This window comes from Sus scrofa, chromosome Y (assembly GCF_000003025.6).
Source record: "Sus scrofa isolate TJ Tabasco breed Duroc chromosome Y, Sscrofa11.1, whole genome shotgun sequence".
Taxonomy (NCBI): domain Eukaryota; kingdom Metazoa; phylum Chordata; class Mammalia; order Artiodactyla; family Suidae; genus Sus; species Sus scrofa.
Window position 1 is genome coordinate 8949597 of NC_010462.3, and position 27266 is coordinate 8976862.

At 36.5% G+C, this 27266-nt stretch overlaps 1 protein-coding gene across 5 annotated transcripts in view; it reads right to left on the reverse strand.

The window, feature by feature from the left end:
- LOC110255320 (lysine-specific demethylase 6A-like) overlaps positions 1-27266 on the reverse strand; it is a 150023-nt gene that overhangs the window by 11648 nt on the left and 111109 nt on the right. The window contains exons 9-17 of one of the 5 annotated variants that reach the window (XM_021080982.1): positions 14702-14795; positions 12794-12920; positions 9236-9334; positions 8904-9123; positions 8254-8388; positions 7649-7804; positions 7068-7163; positions 5624-5719; positions 4388-4477 (exon numbers count right to left, since the gene is read on the reverse strand). In XM_021080982.1, coding sequence (XP_020936641.1) covers positions 4388-4477; positions 5624-5719; positions 7068-7163; positions 7649-7804; positions 8254-8388; positions 8904-9123; positions 9236-9334; positions 12794-12920; positions 14702-14795 — 1113 coding nt within the window. Of the gene's footprint in view, positions 1-4387; positions 4772-5623; positions 5720-7067; positions 7164-7648; positions 7805-8253; positions 8389-8903; positions 9124-9235; positions 9335-12793; positions 12921-14701; positions 14796-27266 lie in introns of all 5 variants that reach the window. The other 4 variants (XM_021080978.1, XM_021080980.1, XM_021080983.1 and 1 more) reach the window with 4 other exon arrangements.

Consider the following 27266-nt stretch of genomic DNA (forward strand, 5'->3'; position numbering starts at 1 on the left):
TATGGCACATATACACAATGAAATATTGCTCAGCCATTAAAATGAATGAAATACTGTCATTTTTAGCAACATGGATGGACCCAGAAATTATCATACTAAGTGAAGTCAGCCATACAATGAGACACCAACATCAAATGCTTTCACTGAGATGTGGAATCTGAAAAAAGGACAGACTGAACTTTGCAGAACAGATACTGACTCACAGACTTTGAAAAACTTACAGTCTCAAAGGAGACAGTATGGGGGTTGGGGGGATGCGATGGGGTTGTGGGATGGAAATCCTATAAAATTGCATTGTGATGATCATTGTACAACTATAAATGTAATAAATTCATTGAGCAATAAAGAAATTAAAAAATACTGAACCTGGAAAAACTAACAGAGGAAAAAAAACCAAGGAAAACATGAGCTGGATCTCTGAAAAGGTCAATAAAATTGACCTTTTCTCTTCCCCAGACTAAGGGGAAGAGAAAAATTATTAATAACATAACTATAGATAGCACATCATTACAAATCCCATTGGTATTAAAGGATAATAAAGGACTATTAGGAATAGGGAAGAATTCGCAGCACTTGAAAAGACATCTGCCAAAAAACCTATAGCTAACATTTTAAGTAAAAGTGAGAAACTTTAAAGCTTTCACCAACATAGCATTTTGAACAAGGCATGGATGTGCCCTCTCAACCGTTTCAGAGTCACACTTAGAGTCAATTCATGTGACAAAACAAGAAAATGATGTTAAAGGGATACAGATTAAAAAGGAAGAAATAAAAATTTATTTGTTGAAAGGTAACATAATAAAATTATGGTAATGTATAAAAATTAAAAGACTCAACAAAAATAGTAAGAATAAGAAAGGTTAAATAAGAAATACTTCAAGGTTGCAAGTCACATGGTTAATATTAGTAATTAACAAGTAAAATTTCAAATTAAAATCACAATACTGTAGCACTTCCTCCCAAATAAAACATGAAGTGACAAATCCAACAAAATACGTGCAAGATCTCTATGGAAAAAGTACAAAACACTGATAAACAAATCAAAGAACCAGTAACTGTAGTGTAGGCCAGCAGCTACAGCTCCGATTAGACCCCTTGCCTGGGAATATCCATATGCCACAGGAGTGGCCCTAGAAAAGGCAAAAAAAGACTAAGTAAATAAATAAATAAAATAAAAATAAGAAATCTTGACACACATCTTACATGGATAACAAAAAAATAACTGAAAGTGGATCATAGATTTAAATGTAAAATGTAAGAAAGCAAAAGGGAAAAATTTAGATACCTGCGGTTGACAACTTTTACAGTTCTAAGGCATTGTCTTAAAGAAATGAAAAGCTGGACTTCATTAAAATTTAAAACTTCTGCTCTGTGAAAGACACTGTCAGAGAACGAGAAGGAAAGCAGAGACTGGGAAACTATAGTTACAAAAGACATATTTGATTAGAAACTACTATCAAAAATATATAGGGAAAAACTCTGAAAACCAATTAAGAAAATGAACCACCCTCAGGAGTTGCCGTTGTGGCTCAGAGATAATGAACCCAACTACTATCCAAGAGTTTGTGGGTTCAATCCCTGGTCTTGTTCAGTGGCTTAAGAACCGGGTGTTGCCATAAGCTGTAGTGTAGGTCGCCAACTTGGCTTGAATCTAGCATTCCTGTGGTGTAGGCCAGCAGCTGCAGCTCTGATTCAACCCCTAGCCTGGGAACTTCCATATGCTACAGGTGTGACCCTAAAAAGCAAAAACAGAACAAAAAAAAAAAAAAAAAAAGAGAGAGAGAAAGAAAATGAACCACTCAATTATAAAATATTCAACAAAACTGAACAAACACCTCTTTAAGACATATATACAGACAGCAAAAAGTATAGATGCTCCAAAAATTATTAGTGACTGTAACAAAAATGAGATACCACTACACCCCATTAGAAGCACTAAAATCCAAAATGCTAAGGCCACAAACGCAATGTGTTCCCCCAGAATTTCTACACTGAAATTTAGTTCTCATGGTATCTGGAAGTGGTAAATAAAGGACAGTACCTCAGTGTGGGGCATTTGGTCAGATTCTAGCCTTTTAAGAAAGTAATCTGTGGGCCTTTAAAAAGAATCCAGAGAGATCCCTTGTTTCTTCCGCCATGTGAGGACACAGATAAGAGTTTAATATTAAGGAAGAGGACCTCAAAAGATAACAAAATTGGCTGATTGCCTGATCTTGGAATTCCCACACTCTGGAAGTATGAAAATTAAATGTCTGTCATTTATAATCCACCCAGTCTCTGGTACTTTGTTTATATCTGCTTTTTCTTTTCTTTTTTTTTTTTTTTTTGATTGTTTTAGGGTCACACCTACAGCATATGGAAATTCCCAGACTAGGGCACATACAGGAGCTGAGGCTGCCAGCTGCTGTGCCACAGACACAGCAATGACTGATCTGAGACACATCCTCAAGCTGCAGTATAGGCAACACTGGATCCTTTTCTTTTTTTTTTTTGTCTTTTTGCCATTTCTTGGGCCGGCTCCCGTGGCATGCGGAGATTCGCAGGCTAGGGGTCCAATCGGAGCTGTAGCCACCAGCCTATGCCAGAGCCACAGCCAACGTGGGATTCGAGCCGCGTCTGCGACCTACACCACAGCTCTCGGCAACACCAGATTGTTAACCCACTGAGCAAGCGCAGGGATCGAACCCACAATCTCATGGTTCCTAGTCGGAGTCGTTGTCCACTGCACCACGAGGGGAACTCCCAACACTGGATCCTTTAACCCAATAAGTGAGGCCACGTTCTCATGAATTCTAGTTGGATTCTTAAACCATTGAGCCATACATAATGGGAAGTCCTGTTTGTATCTGTTTGAACTAAGCCGTTGTCCACTGGTAGGAAAAGCTAGAGAAAAAAAACCCTCAGTAACTGTGGGTGGCAATGAAAATACAACATACCTTCACAAGACAGTATCAATTTCATACAAAACTTATAGCATGATCCAACAACCATGTTCCTTGGTTTTTAACTAAATGAGTTGGAAATTTAACATGTTCATACAGATCTGCACATAAATATTTATAGCAGTTTTAGTCACAACTGCAAAAATATGGAAATAGCATAGAATTCCTTCATTAAGTGAGTGGATAAACAAAGTGTGGGTAAACCAAACAATGGAACATTACTTAGGATTAAAAAAACCACAGCTATCATCTCAAGGAAAGACTAGGAGGAACCTAAAATGCATATTGGTTAAATGAAAGAAACCATTCTAAAAAGGGAACATAGTGTAGGTACATTTTTAACTATATAACACCCTGGAAAAAAGGCAGAGTAATAAAGAGACCTATGGTTTCCACACATTAAAGGGAGGCAGGAGGATTAAATAAATGGAGCACAGGATATGTTTAGGATGAGGAAACAATTTTATATTAATTTTATATTAATTTGGATGCAAGTCACAAATAACTGTGAAAACACATACAACGTGGAGTTTCCCATTGTAGCTCAGCAGAAACAAACCTGATTAGGATCCATGGGGATGCGGGTTCAATCCCTGGCCTTGCATGGTAGGTTAAGATTTCTGAATTGCCACAAGCTGTGGTGTAGGTCACAGATAAAGCTCAGATACTGCGTTGCTGTGGCTGTGTAGGCTCGGCAGCTACAGCTCCAATTTGACCCCTAGCCTGGGAATCTTCATCTGCTGCAGGTGTGGCCCTAAAAGGCAAAGCAAAACACAACAAAAACATATCAATAAGAATGTAAATTATGGGATTTAATTAATAATAATGTATAAACACTGCTTTCTATTGTCATCTTTTGTGGTTCCTCTTCATAAATCATATTGAAGGCAATTTGATGAGCTTTTCCAAATTCTGTCAGTTCTCTGACACTGTAACATCTTGGTTTTCTTCTAAGATACTTTCCCCACATAGTTCAAATTATATTTTACCGTAATTTATAGTAAGTGAAACTTCCTACCCCATTAAAATAAATGCTTTCACAACTGGTAGAGTACTGTAGTTACTGCAAACATCTGGAATATTTGCATATATTAAAAAAACACAAATATTAAAAAATATGGTGATGATGACTTAATTCAACAGCAGTGGAATTTGGAAGAATTATAAGGCTTTGCTATTTTCTTTTTTTCCAGACCATCTAACCTAATTTATGCATACTAATTTATACTGGATAAGTAAATACACTCATGTGTACAAGCTGAGCCTACAATGCAGTATTAATACTGTAAAACAAAATTCTCAGATGATTATAAATTATTTAAAGCAAGTTTTTCAGGATAAAAGTATTTCTTAAATTTTAATTTTTTTTCTTCTCAAAAAGTACACATATCAAAGAAAAACTGTTACATAATAAGAGCAAACAAAGCATATTATATTTCTTTTACCTGAGTGGAGTGAGATAGCTGTTTTCTCCATGGCTCTTCTGTGCGGCTGGTCAGGTTTGTGCAGTTATGAGGTAGAGTGAGGGTGTTTAGCTGTAGATAAGGCACATTTACATTATTTCCACTTCCTGTTACATAAGCATTGCCTGCCAGAGTAGTGTCTGTACTCCCTAGTGTTTCTGATGTGACACAAGCAGTGTAGCCTGCAGGAAAAGGTCCATCAGACAAAGGCTTTTCAAAATAAGCAGAGTGCACTTCAGGCTGAGAGACACTAGGTACTCTGGGTAGAGCAGAATGTGGTTGCTGGCTAGACAGAGAGCTTGTAGGCAGTGAAGAGTCAGCTTTTGGCCCATTAGGAATTCCAGTACTTTGTCCTGTTTGTCTCATCTTCAAAAACAAAAAAGAAAACCTTTTTGTGTGACTCTGAAAATGTGTTATCAATTCTTAATTATGACATTTAATCTCTCTAGGTTGAAATCTTCTTCACCATATAAAGAAAATTTCTCTCATTGGTGGTATAGGGCAAAAGAAAACATCTAAAATTATGACTGGGGAGTTCCCATTGTGGCACAGTGGAAATGAATCCGACTAGGAATCATGAGGTTGCAGGTTTGATCCCTGGCCTTGCTCAGTGGGTTGAGGATCTGGTGTTGCCATGAGCTGTGGTCTAAGTGGGAGATTTGGCTCAGATTCCGCATTGCTGTGCCTCTGGCATAGGCTGGCAGCTGTAGTCTGATTTGACCCCAGCCTGGGAATTTCCATATGCTGTGGGTGCGGCCCTAAAACAAACAAAGAAAAACAAAAAGACATAAAATAAAATAACATAACTTAAAATAAAATTATGACTGTATCCGTCGGCACCTTACAGGCCTTATTTCTTATCACGAAAGTATGGGTTTCAAACTGCAGTTCCATTTCATCATGCCAAATCCTTGGTAACAAAGAATCCTAAAACCACCTCTAAGAATGGATAGTTTGTTAATTATAAAACAATAAAAAAGTAAGTCTATGGATCACAACTGAAACATTACACAAATTACATAAAACACCATGTGTTTTCTCCTAAATTTCTGACTATTAAAAAAAAGTGTCCATTAGTAGTATTTTAAAAGTTTAGAAATAGAAATACTACTGAGTACACAGAGCAAGTAGAAATATTAACATATGACAAATGACACTCTAGTCAAGAAAAGTGTTACTAAATACTGAGAAATATTAGAATAAAAATGGAATACATACTTGTTGCATTAAGAAAAACTGACTTTCCAATTGTTCTAGCATCAGTTTTTGTGTTGGATTTAAATTATCTCTATTTGTACGCAGCTGTTCCAAGTGCTAGACAAATGAAAAAGAATACAAAATAATTCAAATAAATAAATCACTATCAACCTGTCACTGAAGAGACTACAAACTCAGAAATTCTGTGTGAAGAAATAGTGATTTCCAACCAAAAGTAATCAATACCAAAATGAGGTTCTTACAAAAAGCTAAGGAGGGTTAAAAAAATATTCATCTAAAGAAGGTAATTTTTGTCTGCCCTTTAACTTTAAAATCCTGTATCACAAAACTACTTAAAAGGAACACTGTTTGTAACAGAAATAATAGAAGTGTAACAGAAACACTGAAAAAAAATTCAACAATAGAAATTCAATCAATATTGGGTGGCTTCCATGTATTTTTAAAGTTTTTTGTCTTTTAAGGGTACATGTAAATTCCTAAGCTAGACAGTGAGTTCCAGCTATAGGTCCCAGCCTACACCACAGCCATAGACATGCATGATCCAATCTGTGTCTGCAACCTATATCATAGCTCAAGGCAACATGCAGATCCCTAACCCACTTAACGAGGGCAGGGATTGAGGGCAGGGATCAAACAGCGTCCTCATGGATACTAGGTGGGTTTGTTATTGTTGACCCAAGACAGCGACTCCCATGAATTTTTTTTTAATTCAATGAACTTTATTATTATATTTATAACTGTCACAACCTAATTTCAGAATGTTTCCATTCCCAAACCCCAGTCTGTCCCTCTCCCAACCCCAACCTGTCTCTGGTAACCATAAGTTTTTTTCAAAGTCTGTAAATCTGTTCTGCAAATAAGTTCATTTGTATCCTTTTTTTCAGAGTCCACACATGATAGCATAAGATGTTTGTCTCTCATGTAAATGCTATTTTATACAGCTAAAAAACAGCAAAGAAGCAATATAAAAGACATGAAAAGTCTTATAGACAAATCTTTCAGGGAAATAACTGGGGAGAAGACACAGTCCTAATATTTACACAGAACAGTCTATGGACATTTGCATAAAGGACAAAAATAAATGAGACCAGTATAGTTTCTTGTACATTTCAAGTGAATTGCTAGTAAAAAAAACAAAATAAACTATTAATGTTATCTGTAGGGAAGGAAAATTAAGTTGCTGGACACAGGAACTAGAAAGACGCTTTAAACCTGTGCAACCTATTTTCTAATTATTCTTCAATTTCAAACAAATGATATATTACTTCTTTAAAAAAGCAAAAATGAGTTATCATCTCTGTTACTCTGGAATACACAGGTTCATTATACTTATATACATATTAATTTAGTTTACTGTTATTCAATTTTAAGAATATCTAAAAAAAAAATTCAAGTTTACTACCCTCACTGCTTTAGTTAAAACTGTCAAAAGAATATTTCATACCTGTAATTTCTGTGGTGTCAAACTCCATGAATGAACTTGTTGCTGTACTGAAGCATGTGAAACACTTTGGCCACTATCCCAGTTCTCAGAACTATTCTGAGGAAAATTTATTTTCAAAAATTCAAAAATATTTGGTTAAATCAATACACCAACAGAGATACTAAATAACTAGGAACTGGAGAATTTACTTAATACACAATCAATTTGAAAGGTATGAGGTCTGAAATTTCATTTATTCTTTAACTTCATGTTCAAAGGTTCTTATCTAAACTATGACTCAAAGACCTAACATGCTGTTCATTATATTCAACAATTTACATAGAAAGAGGTGGTAACAAGTAAGTTAAATCTGTAAAAGCAGGGAAATGGGTAAAATGAATCAAAGAACATAAAATTACACTTCCTTTCTATATTTAAATTATACTGTAATTTTAGGATAGGAAATACTGCTTATAATAGCAAAATATCTGATGACTCCTCTCTCTGATGTACATAGTTTTAAAAGATAGGCACCAATTTCAGGAGACTGAGAGCTTCATTCTAATTGGAATTTTCTGTTTCTCTAAAATGTACATATATACCTTTGTTGGACTAGATGTTCTTTTCTTCTTGGCAGGACTGGACAGGCCATCTATTTGGCTAGAAGTAATCATATGCACTGGCAAGGACTGCTGTGAAATTGGTGTTTGATTGAGGCCTAAAACAGGTTCAGTATTTGGATGATGAGCTTTGTAAGCCTAAGAATGGTAGAAGTAAAACACAAATATGGTTCCAAATATTCTTAATTCATGACTTTAAATTGCAAAACATTATAAGCTGCATACTCTTCAAAAACTATGTGGACATCATGGATTGTAATTGAAAATCAAAATTGAATGAATCATCAATGGAGGAATGTGTACCTGCTTTCAAAAAACCTGGTTTCTAAAAAATTAAATAAATCACTTTATAACAGTCCCTTAGGATTCCCTTTTGAAATCATGAAAATTATACACAAGTATTAAACTGTACTCCATGTTTCTTCCCAAAGTTTTATTTTGATCTATAATCCTTTTGCAATTAAATTTGAAGGATTTTTATCTTTTAGAAAAAGCCAATCCTGCACTTAGTAACTTAGATCTGATCACTACAGATTGGAAAGAACCCTTAAAGCTGGGCACCTACAGAAGATAACCCAACTTCTCACCTGCTGTGCTGTGTTCATGGCACCCTGCCTGGAGGTAAGCTCTGCAGGTATTGGTAGGCTCCATGCCTCCTCAATACTAGGAAGTAATTTAGTTTTATTCTGTAGACTACCTTGTGGAAGGTTACACAACTGAGCCTAGGAAAAATTATGTAAAAAGCAAATTTAACACAGGACTACCAGAGTAAGAGCAAGTCCACTAAAACTTCCTCAATGCTATAGGTATTTATTTCTTAAAGAAAACAAACTGTAAATGTGTGGTTTCAGATATTTGCTATATAAAGAGGGTGACTAGAATATATTCGAGAGAATGAGAACAAAGCTAAATTCTCTATTTCAGAATTCACATGGATACTGTCTCATGACATTTCAAGCATGAATGAAAACCAGTGTTCTTTTCTCTAAAATGCTGTAACTTAAAAATGTAAATAGCAGTCAAAATAATGCAAACTAAGATGCATCATCAAAGTAAAAATTCAAAAGAACACTTTAAATACAGACTATCTTAAAGTGAAAAGTAAAACACTACTAAAGTATTAAAAATTATGAAAAAAGTTGCTGACATAAAAACAAAAAGACACTTTTCAGCCACCCTCCCTGTGCCAGTTAACATATGGAAATATCTTTTAAGATAGGCTATTTCAAAAAATTACCTGTAAAAACTTAATTCTTCCTGTGAGCACAGAGGTATTACTACAACTTTTGCTTCTAGTTGCATTTAAATAGCATTTAATGGCATCCTGAGGTTGATTGCAGGATTCATAAAGAGTGCCTAGGTCCATCCAGGCTGCTGCATGCCCATGGTCCAACTGTACGGCACATATATAGGCCTGTAATGCATCCATAGGCTGATTTTGCTGCTGATAGAGCACACTGGAAAGAGAAATAAAGTTGTCTAAAACTGACTAGTGAAATATTAATACAAAGAACATTAGATGTATCTCAATAAACTTGTGAATCAATAAAACAGTATCATAGTCCTTACCCTATTGAACACCAAGTATCTGCACTTGCTTCTGATTTATCAATAGATTGCCTGTAAGATATAAAGGCATCCTGAACTTTCCCAATACTTGAGTAGCACCTGAAAGAGGATGGAAATATATAAACATATACAGACACATGTATATGTCCATTTATAGAAAGTGCTCTAGGGAGTTCCCCCTGTGGCTCAGTGGAAATGAATCTGACTAATATCTATGAGGATATGGGCCACCTGGCCTCACTCAGTGGGTTGGTGATCTGGTCGGTAGGCTGCAGACACGACTTAGATCCCACATTGCTGTAACTGTGGCAGAGGTGACAGCTGCAGCTTCGATGTGACCCCTAGCCTGGGAACTTTTATGGGTGAGGCCCTAAAAAGCAAAATAAATAAATAAAGTGTTCTATAAATGCTTAAATTAGCTCTACTAGTTTGCAAAAATTATCATATGAAAAGGGAAAAAACTGATCATATATCATATGTTTATGTGTGCACATACAGATTTATACAGTTATTTTAATTTACATTATCATTTGCAGGCTAACATACATAATGAAATCTTTTGAAAACTATTATAGCCAGTTTTTTATTTTTATTTTTTATTTTTTTAAGGCTGCAGCTGAGTTATTTGGAAGTTCCCAGGCTAGTCATTAAATTAGAGCTACAGCTGCAGGCCCACACTGCAGATACAGCAATGCCGGACCTGCAGATACAACACTGCTACAAGCTGCATCTTCAAACTACACAGCAGCTTGCTGCAATCTTGTATCCTTAACCCACTGAATCAGGCTGGGAATCAGACCCACATCCTCATATATACTAGCTAGATTCTTAACCTGCCATGCCACAACAGAAACTCCAATAGCCCATATCTGCTCAGTGCTATTAGCATTTGAGGTTAAACACAGTCGTTATTTATATCTATCCAAGTTTCCAACATCACAAGAATACAGACCTAAAAAAAAGAGGAACTAAATGTTGATAACGATTTCACCAGTGTATATGACCTTTCCTTTTTGAACTTAACAATACTCATTACAAACATTCCCTAATTCTTGAAAAATACAGAACTGAGATATGTTAATATCAAACTGCACACAAGAGAAGTATAAATAAGTCTAAAGAATGGCTAATTTGTGGGTTTGGAGACATCAGAAATACACCGGTAAAAGAGACAGTGACAGCAATTTCCAAAAAGTCCATACAACCTATGACTCTGAGGTAGACATAAAAAAAGCAGTAGTAATATGAACAGGACAAGACATAGTGTGAATGGTAAGACACAAAAAAACTTTTTTTAAACAAAGAAAGTATTTTATATTATCAGACAAATCATATATGTACTATCTCCTACCTACATGCTAGGAAAATTATGAAGTAGTTCTTGAAACTGGCATTATTCACATTCCATTTATTTTATAACCTGGATGCACCTGTGCCATATGGAAGTTCCCAAGCTAAGGGCTGAACTGAGCACACCACAGCCATAGCAACACCAGATTAGGGCCACATCTGTGTTCTAAACTATAGCTCATAGCATACCAGATCCTTAACCCACTGAGTGAGGCCAGGGATTGAACTGACATCCTCACAGGCACCATGTTGGGTTCTTAATCCACTAAGCCACAAGAAGATCCCCTCATAGTCCTTTTTTAAAAAAATCAAAAAAGAAAGTCAATATACCCAAGTACAACTGGTCTAATCACAAGGGCTCTCCCTCTAACACAAGTTGTCTCAGTTTCTCTGAGGCAGGCTGGTATCACAGAAGCACCACTGAGTAGAGCTGGGTTCTAGCTCTTTCGTGACACCAATTAACCATGTGACCTTGAGAAACCTGCTTGATTTTTATGAACTCTTTCCCCATTTTTTTTTTCTTTTCTTTTTAGGACTGCACCTGAGCCCAAAAAAGATTTGTACCTTCTATTTGAGAAAGCAAATAGTGTACTGTACTTGAAGAAAATTGTATTCAAGAGTTAAAAATAAAGCTCATGCCAATGTTTTAAATGCAGATAGCCTTAATAAAAGCCTTCTAGTGGAATACTGATGTTTAAAATGCTTATTTTAAACTTTTCACTGCATTTTCATTATATATGGCTGTAATTAAAAGTAACAAGAAAGAGCTCTTGTACTGAAGAGTCATCATGTACAATGTATATTACATTATGCTACAAATTCTTCTTTTGGATTAAAAGGAAAACTTATCCTGGGTCATTCTCTTTTAAAGCATAGTAACAGAAATGCAAATAAAGGGAGTTCCCGTAGTGGCTCAGTGGTAAGTGAACCCGGCTAGTATCCATGACGACATGCATTTGATCCTGGCCTCGCTCAATGGGTTAGGATCTGGCATAATCATAAGCTCTGGTATAGACTGTGATGCAGCTCAGATCTGGTGTTGCTGTGGCTCTGGCACAGACCAGCAGCTGCAAGTCCAGTTCGACCCTGGCCTGGAAACCCATATGCTGCAGGTGCAGCCCTCAAAAAGACAAAGACAAAAAAAAAAAAAGAAAAAAAAAGAAAAAGAGAAAGACAATGCAAATAAGCCCCCACCAATATTATTTATCACACCTTTCCCCTTTTTCTAAAAGTAAGATTTTTTTACAATCATTGTATTAAGAAAATCACTGTGCAAAGATAACATCAGCTCCAAACACAAACACTATTTAATTCACGTATTTCATTTATTAAATATTGGCTTGCTCAAGGGATACTGCTAGGCAGTGGGAGATAGTAAAGATTCAGCTTCTCACTGAAGACCTTAAGGAGAAAAAAATTATGCTATCAAGCAGCTCAAACTAGCTTCATTTACAATAAGGATGTCGAGAAACTAGGCAAAGATCCAGCAAAAAATAGCTAACTTAAATTCTTATACATGATTAATAAATAATATTTTCAAAAAGAACTATCCTGAAAATATTTTCTTCAAATATAAACTTTAATTTTTTTAAAAAAGATAGTTTGTAAAAACTAAAAAGCGTAATTATAAATCTTAATGAGACTTAATGACTTCCAAAAAAAACTTACTAAAAAAATTTTTTTTATATAAAAAAGAATGGATCAAAATTTACAGTCAAACCTACTTGGTTAACTAAATTAAATTTATATCTTGAGAAAAGTCACCTCACAGATCTAATCCAATGCGTTCAATAGGTGGAATAAAAATTCAGATCACAAATGCTTGATACTTTTCCATACCCTACAGATGGTCATCAGATAGAATAAAAAGTAATTATCTGTTAAATAAATACATTTTTACAATGACAGAAATAACAGAGGGAATATAATTCAAATATCAAATAGAGAAATAATACTAATCATTATGACATGATGAAAAACTTTGAAACTCTTTAGAAAACTAGAAACAATTCAAGTCAAATGAAGACAATGTGAAAATAAAATCTATTAAGCAAAATAAGAACTCCTCAGTAAAAGCACCTAATTTAGAATGATCCACTTTCATTTCCCAAGAATCTGTTACAATGTATTAATGTCACTAAGTACATTACTAGCATTTTAGATTATAAATTAACTCTAAGCAGCGTAACTGAAGTTGTCTGATCTCACCTTCCAAGGAAATACCAAGACTGGCCAGAATTAGGATCTGCCTCCAATGACCTCTGAAGATATTGAATAGCATAGCTTTCCTTTGTGGCTTTGTCTCCCAGCAGATCCACATTATGATGCATCCATCCTATAATTAAATAATTGCACACATTCACTCATGATTCAACTATTGTTCTAGCTTTAAGAACATCATGAAGAACACAAATTAAAATACCTTTTTAGTGTATTTATTTACTTATCATTGGGATCAAACTTTCCCAAAATGTCAAACTACCAATGTTTGTTATAGGACAGTCCATTTTACACGAAATGATATAATCGAAGCTACGATACGCTCTTAAAGAACAGGGAAAATTAAAAGATCTGTGGGTCTGCATAAAAGCCATAGATTTTCCTTTTCAAAATTAAATTTTGAAAAAAATTTCAACTTAAAAACCCCCAAAATTAAGATAATTAATTTACCTATCTGTCCTGTAAAGATTAAACAATCTAGTAAGTCCATGTTTATCTCTTATGAATAAATAAAAGTACATATTCAAGGATAAATCATTAAAAACAAAAACACCTTACCAAACACCCTACACCATACTGACACTAGTTATTTTCACATAATCCTAAAAATATAACTTTTCATCAAAAACAATTAAAAAAAGAACCCTCCAAAGCTGTGTGTATATCTCAACAAAAAACTGGTTAAAAAAGTTCAAAAACTGGTTAATAAAGAGGTTTGAATTATAGCTACAGTAACAATGGGGAGGTTGCATCACAATAAAATGTTAATCATTTAAGAGAGAAATTAGTGTTTCAGGAGTTGCCGTTGTGGCTCAGTGGAAACAAATCTGATTAGTACCCAGGAAGATGCAGGTTCAATCCCTGGCCTTGGCTCACGAGTTAAGGATCTGTCACTGCTGTTACGTGTGGTATGGGTCAGATTTGGCTAGGTTCTGGTGTTGCTGTGGCTGTGGTGCAGGCCAGCAGCTGTAGCTCTGATTTGGCTTCTAGCCTGGGAACCTCTACATGCCTTGGGTAAGGCCCTAAAAAAAAAAAAAAAAAAAAAGAAAGAAAGAAAGAAAAAAAAAAGAAATTAGTGCTTCAATTGTGTGTGAATTCATGTGTATATAATTACTTTTGCAAAACCAAGGCAAAAGCATGATTAACTGCTTTTGACGTTACAGGTAAAATACTGCCATCATAAAAACATTCATGTTATCCCAAATATGTTTAAAATTTAGAAGTTATTTGATCAAAACCAAAGAGAAACAAAGAAAAAAAAAAAAAAAAAAACCCAGCCTACTTGTCAAAGATATACATGATTAATAATCAACAAAATGAGTTAACTGAGAAGTATTCTTACTATCATCTAAGCAAAAGTAAGTATTACTCCATATTATTTTTGAACATCAAATTCCTTTTAAAACATAAGAATGTAACAAATAGCTAGAAAAAATAAAGAATAAAACACTACATATTTTGCAGGTGAGCTATTTCCATTAACTCATATTATGAAATAATCTATGAAAACAAGCTCATTAGCACCCTGCTGTTTGAATTATTTTAATTCAATTAACCTAACAGGGTGCAAGGCACATGGAAGTATTCAAGCCTACAGAGGTCAATTACTAAGGGATAGTGCTAATAATTTAAAAGCAATGCATTTAGATGAATTTTGAGATGAAACTATGCTGAACAGTAGACATAAAAATATTGACTTCACACCAAGAAAAGGATCACAGTTATAAAAGAAATGTTTATAATATACTCATTTAGATGCAACTTCAAAGTAATACATGTCACAGAATGTTAATGAAAACGTACTTTTATGAACAGAGATAAAATTGTTCTCATCCACTTGCCCCTAAAATTTTAAAGTAACACAAAATGTATAATAAAAAGTAAATTTTTATATACCTAACTGTTGTAAAACAGTTGCTTTTACTTGTGCAGGTAGGTTTTCTGTCTGTAAAAGCTGTTCATAAGCTTCTTTTGCAGAATGATAATTCCTCTAAAGAGCAGAAAAGAACATATTCAGTGATAAAAAGAGGCAAGACAGGGGAAGGAAATTAAGAGATTAAAAAAGACCATGTATGAAATAAGTAAGGTAGAAGGATGTATTGCACAACACAGGAAATACGCCAACACTCATAATAAGTAAAATGCAACCAACAATTTGAATCACTGTTTTGTACACCTGAAATTTATATTATATTGTACATCAACTATACCTCAATTTATTAAGTAAATAAATCTTTAAATAGAAACACTCTAGTTTTTTTTTTTTTTTTGTCTTTTGTCTTTTTGTCTTTTGTTGTTGTTGTTGTTGTTGTTGCTATTTCTTGGGCCGCTCCCGCGGCATATGGAGGTTCCCAGGCTAGGGGCTGAATCGGAGCTGTAGCCACCGGCCTATGCCAGAGGCACACAGCAACGCAGGATCCGAGCCGCGTCTGCAACCTACACCACAGCTCACGGCAACGCTGGATCGTTAACCCACTGAGCAAGGGCAGGGACCGAACCCGCAGCCTCATGGTTCCTAGTCGGATTTGTCAACCACTGCGCCACGACAGGAACTCCTAGATTTTTTAAAGGAATTAATGTCATGATTTAACTAACTTTTCAAGTAATAAAATGGAATAAAGACCAATATATGTACATATAAACTGCATATATATTATAAACTTTTTAGTGTATAAGATTTAGATAACTAATAGCTAATAAAACTACCCTTTGATATAAAAAGGTTATCAGTAAAACATGAATTTGAAAAAATTTCCAGTATTCCAGAGGTTTCAAAGAAAATACATCAAACTCAGAGATTACTTAATAACATTCACAAAGCTATAGAAATACTCCACCATAATCCATATATTGAACCTAGAAAGACTTCTAAAGATATAGACATCTTTGTAACAAGCTGGCATAGCAAGTGCTACTACTACACTTTACAAAGTCTGAGACACAAGAAAAAAATAGTTAACTTTCAATTAAGAAGATACCCCTCCTTTCCACAAAAATCAGAGCTGTAGCTGTTGGCTTATACCACAGCCACGCAAGGATGGAACAGAGCCTTGTCTGTGACCTACATCATAGCACACAGCAAGGACAGAGACTGAACCCACATCCTCATGGATACTAGTCAGATTCATTTCTTCTATACCACAATGGGAACTCCCAATATTAATTCTTTGGAATAAACAAAGATGTCAGAATACAGGAGATCTACTTCAAATTTATGAAGGGCATTTATAAAAAAGGCAAAGTGATTATATATAGCAGTTTTCATAATTGCTACAATTTTGAAGCAATCATTATTTCCTTCATTTGGTGAAGGAATAAACTGGTATATCCATACAGAGGAATATCATTCAGAGCGAAAAACGACATGAAGGAACTGAAATGCATTACTACTATATCCATGAAGTCAGTATGAAAAGGCTACATATTGAATGATTTCAATTTTGTAACATCCTGGAAAAGGCAAAACTATAGAGAGTGTAAAATATCTGTGATTACCAAGGACTGAGGCATGCAGAAAGGTTAACTGGCACAGAAGAGAGGATCTTGAGAGTTGTGAAAATACTCTGTTTGGTACCATAATGATAATTATACATTCATCCAAATCTACAGAATGTATTAACAATAGACATGAACCATAATGAAACTCTGAACTTTGGGTATGATAAAAAATGTTTTTCCTTGTGATTACTCTTAGGATTTAGATATAGCCTTTTATATTTCATAATGGTAATTATGTTTTCTCTCTTTTTTGTTGGTTAGCTGGAATTGAGAACTATCAAATCTGATCTTTCCAAAGAATAAGTTCTCAGTTTTGTTGACTCTATTTTGTGTTTTAATTTCATTGATTTTTTTATATCTTTATCTTTCTTCTGCTTGAGTTAGGATTAATTATCATTTCTCTCACAGTGAATGAGGAGGCTATTCATATTAGGTCTAATTTTCCATACAAGCATTTAAACTATGTATTATCACTCTAAGCAACTCTCTAACCACATCCCCCAATTTTGAAAGGTGAATTGTTATTTTTATTTGACTAAATATTTTTAGTTTTTCTTGCAACTCTTTCTGGATCCATAATTTAGGACTATGCTATTAAACTTTCAAGTATAAAGAAATTCACTTTCCTACCATACTGTTATAAGCTCATGACTACACTGTTTTAAGAACATACTTAGTATAATTTGTACTCTTTTAAAGTTTTCGGATATATTCCATAGGTCATAAAGTAATTTACATTAATGAATGTTCCAAGAGCCATGAAAGCTGTTAAGATTCTGCTATAACCTATGCTTGTTTAAGCCAATCATTTCACAGTATGATTAATACTAGCATTAAGACTGACAAGTTGATTGATTATACACTATTCAAGTTACTTTGACTAAATTTTTTTATCTAGTTGATTATTCATTTATTAAGTCATATTGAAGACTGAAGACTTCAAAGAAATAGTGGCTTTATCTACTTCTTGTAGGATCTTTGTTTTCACATATTTTGATGCTGTGCCACCAGCTATACCCATGTTTAGGGTTGTTATGTCTTTTGGGAGAATATCTTTCTATTATTTCTTTACTTAAAAGATATCTGAGTCTTTGTATTTAACTGTATTTACTCTCAATAAATCTAAGCCCATCTTCAAGAAATACTAGACCATTTCTAAGTATAATGAAAGCACCTACCCTTTTCAATATTCCCAATTTCTCCCTTCTTTCAATTTATATATCCATATGCTCTAAACATAATGCATATGGTCACTATTAATACAGTCTTTTTATTATTATTATTATTTGCTTTTTAGAGCCAATCCATGGCATATGGAGGTTCCCAGGCTAGGGGTCAAATCAGAGCTACAGCTGCCGGCCTTCACTACAGCCACAGCAACTAGGATACGAGCCAAGTCTGCAACCTACACCACAGCTCACGACAACGCTGGATCCTTAACCCAAAGAGCAAGGCCAGGGATGGAACCAGCAAACTCCTGGTTCCTAGTCGGATTCGTTTCTGCTGCGCCACAACGGCAACTCCTGGTCACTATTAATACAGTGTTAAAGAAGCTATTGAGATACAAAAGTTACATAACTTAAAGAGTCCAAAATTAACAAACAAATTTTACTTAACTCATTTCTCTTCTGAAGATCTATGAAACCAAGACCCATGTTTCTGGTCAATATTATTATCCTTCTCCATGAAACTTTTAACATTTCTTGCCATATGGTCTGTTGTCACTGAATTGCCTAATTTAATGTTTGCCTCAGAAAGTATTTCTCCCACAAATTACTAAATGATTTTTTAATAGGCAAATGTAAATAGAACCAGACCAAAATATTCCCATTATTGATGTACTACATTAGTATGGCACACAATTAAAAGAACCAGAATGGATATATATTTATTACTGAAACCTGCACTCTATCCCATGTCCCTTTTACCAAATATCACTTTGCTGTTTTGTGATAGCACATTTTACCTAGTTGCCATGTCTCCTTAGCCTAATTCTGACTATAAAAGTCACAGATATTCATTTCCATTTTTATTAGTTTAAGAGAAGTTTTAAGTAGCACTAGCAGGTATTTTTTAAAGTTTCTCATTTTCCATACGATTATCTGGGGAAATGGGTTTTGAAAAGGAGGAATTACAGTGGTAAAGTAATCTTCTCATCACTTCATACTTACCTCTGACAGTATTAACTTTGTTTAAATGACTAACATAGAGTGCTTGTCAGTTAGCTCTACCGAATAGACACCCACCACTAATCCTTTCCATAAATATACTCTTCAGACAGAATCAAGCTTGCACTTAAGAGAAGCACCTCTTTAATGGGGGTGTATATAAGTAAGAGGTATTCTATTCTGAAAAGATAATTACAACGGTCATATAATTAGAAGTAAGCAGATTTTATCATTTCAACACTTTGAAGGGATATTTATTTTACTTCACTTTCTCTACGCTTTATGGTACTGATAAGTCTGCCAAAGATTTTTATCCTGATTCACCTGTAAATAAGGTGGAATTTCTGCTCGTTTTTCATCATTATAATAATGACAATCAAGAGTCTGGTCCTTGAGTTCCACTGTGGCTCAGCGGAAATGAATCTGACTAGGATCCACAAGGATTCAGGTTCAATCCCTGGCCTTCCTCAGTGGGTTAAGGATCTGGCATTGCTGTCAGCTGTGGTGTCGGTCACAGACACAGCTCAGATATGACATTCCAGTGGCTGGGATGTAGGCTGCAGGCTACAGCTTGAATTTGAATTCAATCCCTAGCCTACTGGGACCCTCCATAAGCCATGGCTATAACCCTAAAAAGACAAAAACAAACCCCAAAAACAAACAAACAAAACAGTCTGGTCCTTTACCCATGAATTTTTACACCCTTTTATTTAAAAAATATGTATTACAGATAGCCATTTATCCATGATACATGTCAATATGTTTTTCTTTTGGTCTGTCCGTTTCTTTTGCCACAAAACATGGCTTTCTAAATTTTCATTTAAGATTTCTTAAATCATGAAAAACTAATCTGTTCTTATTACTAACTATGGCTTTTTGAACCACACTAGTCTTTTACTAAGGAAAATCCACTGACATTTTCCTCTGGTGCTTTCACATTTACAAATAAAGCTGATACATTCAGAATAATTATTGTTTATGATGTGAAATATGGAACTAATTTTACTTTTTGCAATGCCTATACAATTGTTCTGGCACCACAAAATAAGATAATCTTCTCTGCCCAGAGTAACACCAGTACTTTCCCCCATTTTTGGCTACCCTACAGCATTTAGGGCTCCTGAGACAGAGATCAGATCCAAGCTGCCATTGTGGCAATGCTGGATGCTTAACTTGCAGTACTGAGTTGGGCAGTGAACCTGCTTCCTTACTCCACCATTGTTTTTATTAACAGATTTTCAAGTTTTCAGATCTGGGCTTCCTGTTCTATTATTCTGGTCTATTTGTTCATATACATGTCAAACTATAATAATCACAGCTTTATGGTATAACTTAATAGAAGCAATTTAATATTCAGCATGGCTAATGCTTTCCTTTGTTAATGGTTCTTCAGGGAAAGATGTGGAAAAAGGAAAACCATATTCTTCCACCATGGTTTTCTACCCATATATTACAGTTAATATCAACTCAGTGATCTCCACTACAAAGTTTCCTTGCTTCTTTACTAGGATTGTATTAAATTTACAAACCAATCTAAGAAGAGCTGACAAAATAACAGCAAATTTTCCCATCTAAAACCAATAATGTTTTTCATTTTGCTCAAGCCTACTTTTGTATCTTTCAGGAGTATTTTAAATTTGTTATTATATAAATTTCACATATTTCTTCTCATGTTTACTCCTTAATCTTTTTTTTTTTTTTTGGTCTTTTCTAGGGCCACACCCACAACATATGGGGGTTCCTAGGCTAGGGGTCTAATTGGAGCTGTCAGAGCCACAGCAATGCCAGATCCGAGCAGAGTTGGTGACCTACACCACAGCTCACGGCAACACCAGATCCTTAACCCACTGAGCAGAGCCAGGGATAGAACCTGCAACCTCATAGTTCCTAGTCAGATTCATTAACCACTGAGCCAAGACAGGAACTCCGACTCCTTTATCTTATTCTTTGGTATTTGTAGTATTACAAATGTGCTTCTTCTATCATTATGCCCTCTAATTATGTCTATGAAGTCCACCATTTTCACACCAATGTGTCTCTAATTGATTTCCATTGTCTAATTCCACTGGTACAATGTTGAGAAGTTTCTTGTTTCTTAGCATAATTGAAATGTTAAAACTCTGTATTTAAGTGGAGTGTTTCTCGGAATTCTCATCGTGGCTCAGTGGTTAAAGAATCTGACTAGGAACCATGAGGTTGCAGGTTCAGTCCCTGGCCTTGCTCAGTGGGTTAAAGATCCAGCGTTGCCTTGAGCTGTGGTGTGGGTTATAGATGCCGCTTGGATCCCGCGTTGCTACGGCTGTGGTACAGGCTGGTGGCTACAGTTCCAATTAGATCCTAGCCTGGGAATCTCCATATGCTGTGGGAGTGGCCCTAGAAAAGGCAAAAAGACCAAATAAATAAATAAACAAATACATAAATGGAGTGTTTCTCATTATAAAGAAAAAAGATATTGGGTTTCGGCCTTCTCTGTGTTTACAAACACATCATCTGTAAGAAGAAATTCTTTAATTCTCGTTTTCTTGAGTGTTCATTTAGGGGTTTTAAATTTGACTCAAAGTTTCACACAAGCATTTACTCAGTAATCACAGAATATTTTTCTTTTGATTTATTATGATGGTATATGATAGTTACTGAGTTCACTCTATTAGGAAAACCCACCTGTCTAAGTTTCATTGGCCATAGTTTATTACTTTCTTCATATGGTGTTGAATTTCTCTGTGCCAGATTTTTATTTAGCAAATAAACAACACATACACTCTCCAGTTTTCTTCTTCTTTTTTTGATTTTTAGGGCCATACCTGCATCATGTGAAGTTCCCAGGGTAGGGGTCAAATTGGCGGTACAGCTGCAAGCCTACATCTCAGCCACAGCAATGCAGGATCCAAGCTAAGTCTGTGACCTACATCACAACTCACAGCAACACCGGATCCTTAATCCAATAAACAAGGCCAGGGATCGAACCTGTGTCCTCACGGATCCTAGTTGGGTTGGTTAACTGCTGAGCCACAACGGGAATTCCTACAGTTTTCTTCTTGATACTGCCTTTATTTAAACTTAGGCATCAATGGTATATCTGCTTGGAAAAAAGTGTTAAGTTTTCTTTCATTTTGAATCTTCTAAAATAAAAGATTTTATGTTCTAAGTCTTCCAAATACAGACTACCTGGTCTCTGAATATTTTGTGGGAACACCCTGTGAAAACATCTGGACAAGGTACTTTTTTTGGTAAGACGATTCTTTTAAAACTTGATTTCTTGTATGGGAATTGGTCTTGTCTTCTAACTCCACTGGGGTCAATGTCTGTACACTGTACACCAACAAATGGCCCAATCCACCTAAGTTTTAAAATTTATTCATATAGAGACCATAAACAGTCTCTTGTGATTCTTTAAAATATCCTCTTTTTTTTCTTTTTATGTCTTGACTTGTGGTATATATAAGTTTCTGGGCTACAGGTTGAATGGGAGCTGCAGCTGGGACCTATGCCATAGCCATGGCAATACCAGATCTCAGTTGTATCTGTGACATACATCACGGCTCATGGCAATGCCAGATCCTTAACCAACTGAGAGAGCCCAGGGATCAAACCCACATTCTCACAAACACATATTCTTTGATGATTACAGATGTAGAAATTTGCAAAAACAAACAAAACATACTGGCAAACTGAAACCAACAACACATAAAAATGACTATACAACATGACCCAGTGAGATTCATCTCAGGTTCACAAGGGTGGTTCAACAAATGCAAATCAGTCAACATCATACACCACATTAACAAATCAAAGTAAAAAACCACATGATCACCTCAAAAGATGCAGAAAAAGGATCTGACAAAATCCAATTCCCATTCATGAAAAGAAACATCTTTCCAAAACAGGTATAGAGGGACTATATCTCAACATAATAAACTCTATTTATGACAAAACTACAGCTGACATAATATTCAATGGAGAAAAGCTGAAAGTCTTCCCATTAAAATCTGGACAAGACAAGGATATCCACTCTCACCACTGTTATTCAACATGGTATTGGAAATCCTAGCCACAGCAATCAGACTAACAAAAGAAACAAAAGCTATTCAAATTGGACAAGAAGAGGTAAAATTGTCACTGTATGCAGATAACATGATACTACAGATAGAAATCCCTAAGGACTCCAGACAAAAACTACTTGATCTAATGAATGAATTAAGCAAAGTATGAGGATACAAGATTAACATTCAGAAATGGGTTGCATTTCTGTATACTAACAATAAATACTAGAAAATAAGTATAAAAACATACCTGTTAGGAGTTCTCGCTATGGCTCAGAGGCTTAAAAACCCAACTAGTATCCGTGAGACTATGGCTTCAATCCCTGGCCTCACTCAGTGGGTTAAGGATCCGTCACTGCCATGAAATCTGGTGCAGGTCACATATGTGACTCAGATCTGCCATTGCTGTGGCTGAGGCATAGGTCGGCAGCTGCAGCTCCGATTCAACCCCAAGCCTAGGGACTTCCATATACCACAGGTGCGGCTGAAAGGAAAAACAAAAAAAACATTTAAAACTGCATCCAAAAAAATTAAAAAATTAAAAACCAGGAATAAATCTGACAAAGGAAGTAAAAGACTTAACATCCTAGGAACTATAAAGCATTGATAAAAGAATTTAAAGAGGATTAAAAGAAATGGAGATATCCCATGCTCTTGGATTAGAAGATTTAATATTTTTAAAATGGCCATACTACCCAAAACAATCTACATATTTAAATGTGATCTCCTATCAAATTACCCATGACATTTTTCAGAGAACTAAAACAAATAATCAAAAAATGTATATGGATCTCAAAAGACCCAGTCATGCCAAAGCGCAACTGAGGAAAAAAGAACAAAGCAGGAGGCATAACTCTCCCAGACTTCAGACAATATTACAAAGCTACAGTAATCAAGACAGTGTGGTAATGCTACAAAAACAGATGTACAGACCAACGGAAGAGAATAAAGAACATCCAAATAAACCCAGACACCTACAGTCAATTAATCTTTGGCAAAGGAGGCAAGACTCTATCATGGGAAAAAGACAGTCTCTTCAGAAAGTGGCCCTGGAAAAGGTAGACAGCTGCATGTAACTCAATGAACTAGAACACACTCTCAAGGCATCCTAAAAATAAACTCAAAGTGGCTTAAAGACTTAAACCTAAGACATGACACCATAAAACTCCAAGAGAACTTACGTAAAACATTCTTGGCGGAGGACTGACATGGCAGAGGAGTAAGATGTCACGCTCACCTTCTCACAAACACATCAAAAAAACATATCTTACCTGTAAAACAACTCGCACAGAATATATACTGAATGCTGGCAGAAGAACTTAAACTGCCAAAAAGACAAGAATCTCTTGACATAACTGGGTAGAAGAAAAGAAAAATAGAAGGAATTGGGATGGGACTACTAGCATTCCTGAGAGGGAGCTGTGAAAGAGAAAAGGAACACACATCTTGGGAAGCCACCTAACTGACGGGGAGATCAGGCGAGGAGACAGAATGACCTCAAAGTCTCCAAGAAAAGCACAGCAGCTGGACTAAGGAGGGCAAAGTAGAGAGAGAGCCACACAGACCATGTGAACCCCCGACCCAGACACCACAGCCTGAGACAGTCCAGCAGGAGCTAGGCACTGAGACTAAGGCTCTGGAGGTCAGTCCCAGGAAGAGGACTAGGGTTGGCTGTGTGAGGACAACCTGAGGGCTAAGGGGCGCTGTGCCATGGGTGGGGGAGCCACAGTGTGCTATGGGCTGGGAATTGAGAGTGGAACTCCACGGCAGAGGAAAACTGGGAGAAGGTCTGGGCCCACAGGTGAAGCAAGGTGCCATTGATGCGGAGGGCAAGAGAAGGGGTGGACAGACATAGGAATCTCACTGCACATGGGCACGAGGGCTCTTATAAGGCAGGGCATCTCTGGCAGGTGGGGTAAAGCCACTTGCTTGGGCTATGGGAGATCATGAGCATCTTGTGTAGGCTATAGGTGACCAGGCATCTCTTGCATGGACTAAGGGCAGCAGGGGGCTAAGTATAATGTGGTACCTCTTGTGTGATCTACAGGTGGCAGGGACAGATTGCAGCAGTTGTCTCAGAGGCCAGAGGGAGGAGTGGCCTGCCACCACTGAGGGCCTGCGAGTGGGCTGCGAGTGGGCTCCACCTGCAGCCCCAGTCACCTCAGGGGTTAGCAAAAAAAAAAAAAAAAAAAAAAGAAAAAAAAAAGAAGGCACTGTAACCAAACACCACATGTTATTGCTCTCACCCCCCTGGGAATACACCCACCTTGCAGCTGCCACTGCCAAGTGCTCTGGGCAGCATCCAGATGCTTGCTCACTGCCCCTTCCCCAAATCCTACAACTAGGAGCAGCTGGTGCAGTACTTCCTGTGTGGGCTCAGCAGGATGGGGTGCTTCTTGCATGGTCTGCAGCTGGCGGGACGAGCGGGAGCAAACCACTACAACCGTCTGTGACTCCAGAGGTGGGCACTGCCCACCACCACTGGTGATCCCTGAACCAGAACAACCTGCAGCCCCAACCACCTTGGAGGGCACCACAGAGGAGGACACTGCAATGGAAAACCACCTCTTCTTGCTCTCACTTCCCTGGGAAAACATCGGTCCTGCTGGTGCCAGTGCCGAACGCCCAGGGCAGTGCCCACATGCTCGATCACTGTCACCTCCCAGGATCCTGCAACTAAGAGCAGCTTGTGCAGCACCTCCTGTGTGGGCTAAGTGAGAAGAGGTGCTTTTTGCATGGTTTGCAGGTGGTGGAGGCAAACTACCATATTTATCACTGACTCCAGAGGTGGGAGTGGTCCACCACCACTAGGGGTCCCTGAACAGTAACCACCCAACAGGTTCCAATCACCTCAGAGGAGGGCACTGCAATCAAACACTACCTGCTATTGCTCTCACTCCCCTGCAAACTCACACACACTGCTGCTGCCACTGTCAAATGCTCTGAGCACCTTGTAAATCTGCCTAGGATCATTATGACTTTCCAGGGCCCTGCAACTAAGAGTAGCCTGTGCCACCTTCCTGCAGGTCCTTGTGGCTGTTAAGAGCCCAGCAACCAGGCCCTGACTGCTGGCCCTACCCATTGCCTCCTTCTCTCTGAAAACACACTCAGCACCCTGGGGATTAGAGCCTGCTCAAACCAAAGAAAGAGACAGCAAATATTCAAACTCCCAAGCCAAAATTAAATAGGAATAAACCCCCACAAAACACAAAGGGGCACTTCTACATAGAAGTAGCCCTCTAAGACTGCAGTTTGGCTTCCCTAAACTCACAGAAGAAGAAAAACAAACAAGATGAAGATGCTCAGAAATCATTCCCAGTTAAAAGAACAGGAGAATTCACCTGAAGCAGTCAACAATGAAACAGACCTCTGCAATCTGACAATGAGTTCAAAAGGCAAGTAGTGAAAACACAGAAGAAATTAAGGCTGAATATCAAGGAATTAAGAGTGAATAAGAACAGTAATGCAGATTCCTTTAGAAAGGAACTAGAAAATATAAGGAAGAACCAAGAAAAATTAGAAAATTCATTTGCAGAGATGCAAATTGAGCTAAAGGGACTAAAAGAGCAGAATGAATAATGCATAGGGACAAATTAGTGCCTTAGAAGATATGATAATGGAAATCACCCAATCAGGGCAGCAGACAGAAAACCAAATGAAAAAAATGTGAAAGCAATATAAGAGATCTCTGGGATAATACAAAGTGGACCAATTATACATAATAGGCATTCCAGAAGGAAAAGAAAAAGAAAAGGTGATTGAAAATATACTTGAAGAAATTATGTCTGAAATCTTTCCAAATCTAAAGGAAACTGATATCAAGATTCAGGAAGCACAGAGGGCCCCAAACAAGTTGAACCCAACAGGACCACACCAAAACATGTTACAATAAAAACGGCAGAAGTTAAAGATAAAGAGAAGATTCTAAAGGCAGCAAGAGAAAAGTAGAGCATTAATTATAGGGAACACCCATAAGGCTATCAGCTGATTTCTCTACAGAAACACCACACAGGTCATAAAAGCATGGCAAGATATATTTAAAGTGCTGAAAGGAAAAAATATGTAACCGAGAATACTTGATCCAGCAAGAATATCATTTAAAATAGAAGGGGAAATAAAGCATTTCTCCAACAAACAAATGCTAAAAGAGTACGGCAATATGAAACCCATTCTAAAAGAAATACTGAAAGACCTTCTCTAAATAAAAAAAAAAGTAAGAAGAAATAGGATGGAGGAAATAACAATTGGAAAGCAATGTTTTTGAGCCCATGTAATTATCAGGATAAAGCAAGCAGATACAGAAAGTGGTTAAATACTTAAAACACAGGGTAGAAGCAAATCAAAACCTGACATTACATTCATAAAAACTAAAAAGAAAAGTACTCAATCATAAATAAATGGAAATCATCCAACCAAAAAAGAAAGGAAGAAAGGAGAAACATACAATCAACTGGAAAACTAGGTTTAGGTGGCAATAAATACATGTCAATCACCAATCACCTTAAATGTCAATGGACTGAATGCGCCAATCAAAAGGCACTGAGTGGACAGACTGGATAAAAAAGCAAAACCCTAAAATGTGCTGTGAACAAGAGACTCATGTTAGAGCAAAGGACACATATAGACTGAAAGTGAGGGGATGGGAAAAGATATTTCATTCCAAAGCACAAGATAGGAAAGCAGGAGTTGTAATACTCTTATCAGACAAAATACACTTTAAAATGAAGGCCATAAAGAAAGATGAAGAAGGACATT